At 48.7% G+C, this 3882-nt stretch overlaps 1 protein-coding gene across 1 annotated transcript in view; it reads right to left on the bottom strand.

The window, feature by feature from the left end:
- The window catches only part of Rbp1 (retinol binding protein 1), a 25760-nt gene that overhangs the window by 1963 nt on the left and 19915 nt on the right, over positions 1-3882 (bottom strand). Inside the window, exon 3 of the mRNA XM_004624974.2 lies at positions 787-888. Coding sequence (XP_004625031.1) covers positions 787-888 — 102 coding nt within the window. The remainder of the gene's footprint in view (positions 1-786; positions 889-3882) is intronic.

Raw genomic sequence — 3882 nt, 5'->3', positions numbered from 1 at the left:
TCATGTCTGTGCCTGTGATCATGTTTGTGCCTGTGATCATGCCTATGATCATGTCTGTGTCTGTGATCATGTCTGTGCCTGTGATCATGTCTGTGATCATGTCTGTGCTTGTGATCATGTCTGTGATCATGTCTGTGCCTATGATCATGTCTGTGCCTGTGATCACGTCTGTGATCATGTCTGTGCCTATGATCATGCCTGTGATCATGTCTTGATCATGTCTGTGATCATGTCTGTGCCCATGATCATGTCTTACAGAAATGGAGGAGCTCTCCTCAGCTCCAGCCTGCCACAGCTTGGCATATGTGCATATACATCATCTGGGAGTAAAAGTTGGTTCTTTCTAAATATGCAATGCAGACGTATCACGTAGGCTTTCAGGGCCCCATGTCCTTGTCAGCAAAACAGGAATTAATTCCTATTTTAAGTCACTAGAAAGAATGCCAAAGGGTGACTACTGCTCATGCTTAGTGAGGGGGCTCTCTCACTGGTTCCCTCCCATTTGTCCATGGGTCTGCTAGGCCAGAGCTAGCGGGCCTGTGGGATGGGATGTATGCTGAGGTGGGCTGCATCACTGGAAGCTCTAAAAGGTTTGCCATCACTGGTCTAGACCTTGACAGCACATTGTATGGTTCTAAGAGTCACTCTCACATCTCCAGGCCCTTAGGAGAGAAGCTTCAGAGCAGAGCCAAGGCTTAGCTATCACGTGGCCTCCCAAGTCTATTGAGACCTCCATAGCAACACGGAGCTCTGGGGGCACAGTTGTGGCCCCCTCGAGGAACCTACCAGGTGCAGCTCATCACCCTCGATCCACTGGGTCCAGCCGCGCCCCTCCTTCTCGCCCTTCTGCACGCACTGGAGCTTGTCCCCATCCCAGCTCACCGTGGTCTGCCAAGCAACAAACACAGTCACTAGACCTGAGAAGGCAGCCCCTGAGGGCTGGGGGAAGGGAGCCCCCAACCTTGATAATCGACTCATGTAAATTTTATTCTAGAAAATTTGCAGCTCCATATTCCCTGCCAACCCCATGCTTTTATTGAAGTGTGCAAAGTCGTTTTTAAAATTGATGGAAACCTTCATAAAGATCATTTAGAAGAGTAATGAGGTGGGAACACATTGCTGGGTGGGGCTGTCGCTGCAGAGGCTGAGCATGGAGCTGGGGTGGCCGGGTTCTGAGCAATGAGCAGAGACTGGGCGTAGGTGGTGTGGGTGGTGACGGCTGTCGGCCTAGAGCTTGCTGCCCAGGAGCAGAAGTCTCAAGAACTCTTCCTGTCTCCCGACATTTCATTGTTTCAACCTTTGCTAAGTCTTGGAACATCAAAAGATCCCGTCTGTGCCTCAAAGAGCACTTCATCTCACAGGAAACCAGCCATGTGTACAAATGGCAGTGGACAGCTCCCTGCCGGCTCTAGCAGGCCTTTTCAGGTCCCTGTCTCAGGGCTCACAACTGTCTCACTGGTGTGTGGATTAGCAACACCTTTTTACAGACAAGCTTAAGGGACTTTGGTACTCAGAACATAGGTCAGTGACACTCTGATGTTCTGCTCTCTGCTGCGCTATGCTGCTCCTCTGATGGCCCTGTATCTTCAGTTTCTGGCTGGACCCTGCTCCGAAGGAGAGATAAGGAGGCCCTGGAGGAAAGGCACTTGGTGGGGCAGCATGAGAAGACAAAGGTGGGACAGTACTGTGTGCCTGCAGGAGCTCACACAGTGGGAGAATGGGCTTGGCAGAACACAAGAGGCATCCTGCTGGGCCCCTTCACACCCCCCACTCACTGCTGAGCCCTCCCAACTTCCCTGAGCACTGTGCATCCCACCAGAGGATGAGCCTGCTGAAGGGAAGATAGCAGTCCTTGGGAGATCTCATAGCCTCCTTGGAGCAGCACCCCAACACCAGAATATGGAGCTCACAGCAGTGTGGAAACTCAGAGACTTCCTGCCTCCCAGTACAGCCACAGGTTTCTAGTCTCCCCTGAACCCATGCCTCAGTGCTGAGTGCGCAAGAGGTGCAGTGGGCATTTCTCATGTTGGCACTGCCCCTTCTGGAGTAGCCTTTTCTATGGGTGAGGCATTGCGAGTGAGTCCTGCCTCCCCACCACAGGGGTGGGGGAAGAAGTGTTTCCCTTTGCTTACAGTGTGGCTCTGAGCAAGTCCCTCCTTCCTCTGGAGCCCCACACGCCCATATGGGGCCAGTAAGTCAGAAGAGTTGTCCTTAGATAGCTAAGGTTCTAGGATTCCTGTGTTACCTGCCGTGCTTAGCTAAGATCAAGACAGTCAGGAAAAGGCTGGTAATGATTTGGGAGAGAAAGAGAAACCAGGGGCAGGAGTGTGGAGTGAGCAGGACCACACCCTACTGGAGGACCACCTCTTGCTGTCTCAAGGCCCACCCTGTTCACTATCACCCTCCCCTCCAGGCTTGTCAATCACTGCTGCCCTCTGCTGTTGGGGTAAAGTCGTGTTGACACAGATGCAAAGGAAGGAAGTGGAGCTCTTGCAGAGGTCAGCCTGTGATCCCTGGGCCCCAGAGGGAGTCAGCACACACTGGACCTAGGGCCTGGCTCCCCTCTCTGGCCTTAGAGACTTACTCAGAGCTCATGTCTAGCTCCAAGCCAGAGAAAGGTCCACCTCTGCCAGAGCACAACATGGTCCATGTCTAATGAGATTGGCACGGGTGGAGACTATTACTGATCTTACTCCACAAATACGGCAAGGAGCCCAGTTGTTGGATGCAGTGTGTGTGCCAGGCCATTGATAGGATGTGGAGACCAACAGATCAGTCTCCAACTTTGAGGAACACCTAGGAATACATGGTGTTCTCAGCAACTGATTTTCTCTTTGTGTGTTAATCCAGCAACCTAATCGGCATGCGAAAGGCTTCTGACGCCGTCAGAGCGAAATGTTAGTCCAAGGCTATATTCAAGCTCTCCACAGTGGAGAACAGAGAAAATGGTCAAAGAATAAAATAGTAATAAAATGAATGGACATGTGATCTTGCGTCTTCAGAGATAACTGCTACCACATCTTGGTATATTTCTATTCAGCCTTTCCTATCAATATGTACACATGTTTCTGTTTTTATGAAATTAGGATTGCTTCATTTATGGTTTCATATCCTCATTTCTTCATTCATTTGAAGCAATTTTCTATTTCAATGAATAGTCTCCATAATATTCTCTTTAATTTTTATATATATTCAGGAAGTGGTTACATAATTTGCAAGGTAAGGTGTAAAATGAAAATGAAAGACTCTTGTTCAAAAATGACTAAGACTTTAAAGATAGTGACGGCAGAGCAGTTAGGCTGATAAGAAGCCCTCCCGAAGGATTGCATGGGTCACACACCCATAAAACTGGCCTGGTGGTATTTTATTATACGTGCATACCATTATTTAGCCGACTACTTATTCTGAGACACTTATATAATTTATAATTTTGTGCTGCTGTAAATAAGACTTCCTTGGACACATTGTTTTGAGTACATTGTTTCCTTAGAAATTATGTCCACCAAGGAATTGTTGTACCAAAGAATGTGCATATTTTTAAAGCTTCTGATAAGTATGCTGGTCATCGGCAAGCTCACACCTGTTATCTTCTAATGTCAGAGTTAAAGAAGAAAGAGAAGATCTTTCACGGTAAAGCAGGATGTTATTCCTGGGCTAATGCGTGGCCCTTTCCAGCTTGACTGGCATTACGGGATGGGAGTGGACCTAGATATAAGCAACACTAACAGCTTCGCCCAAAAGAAAGACAGGCAGCAGTCAGAAAGGACAGGGGGTTCAGGGAGCAGAATGCTACTTGTGTGCAGAGAAACCTTTCTGGGAGTTTTACAAACTGGATCTCTCTCTCTCTCTCTCTCTCTCTCTCTCTCTCTCTCTCTCTCTCTC

The sequence above is a fragment of the Octodon degus genome, unplaced genomic scaffold, assembly GCF_000260255.1.
Source record: "Octodon degus isolate 3935 unplaced genomic scaffold, OctDeg1.0 scaffold00008, whole genome shotgun sequence".
Taxonomy (NCBI): Eukaryota; Metazoa; Chordata; class Mammalia; order Rodentia; family Octodontidae; genus Octodon; species Octodon degus.
Note: the sequence above shows the minus strand (reverse complement) of the source record. Positions and strands in the feature narration are given on the sequence as shown.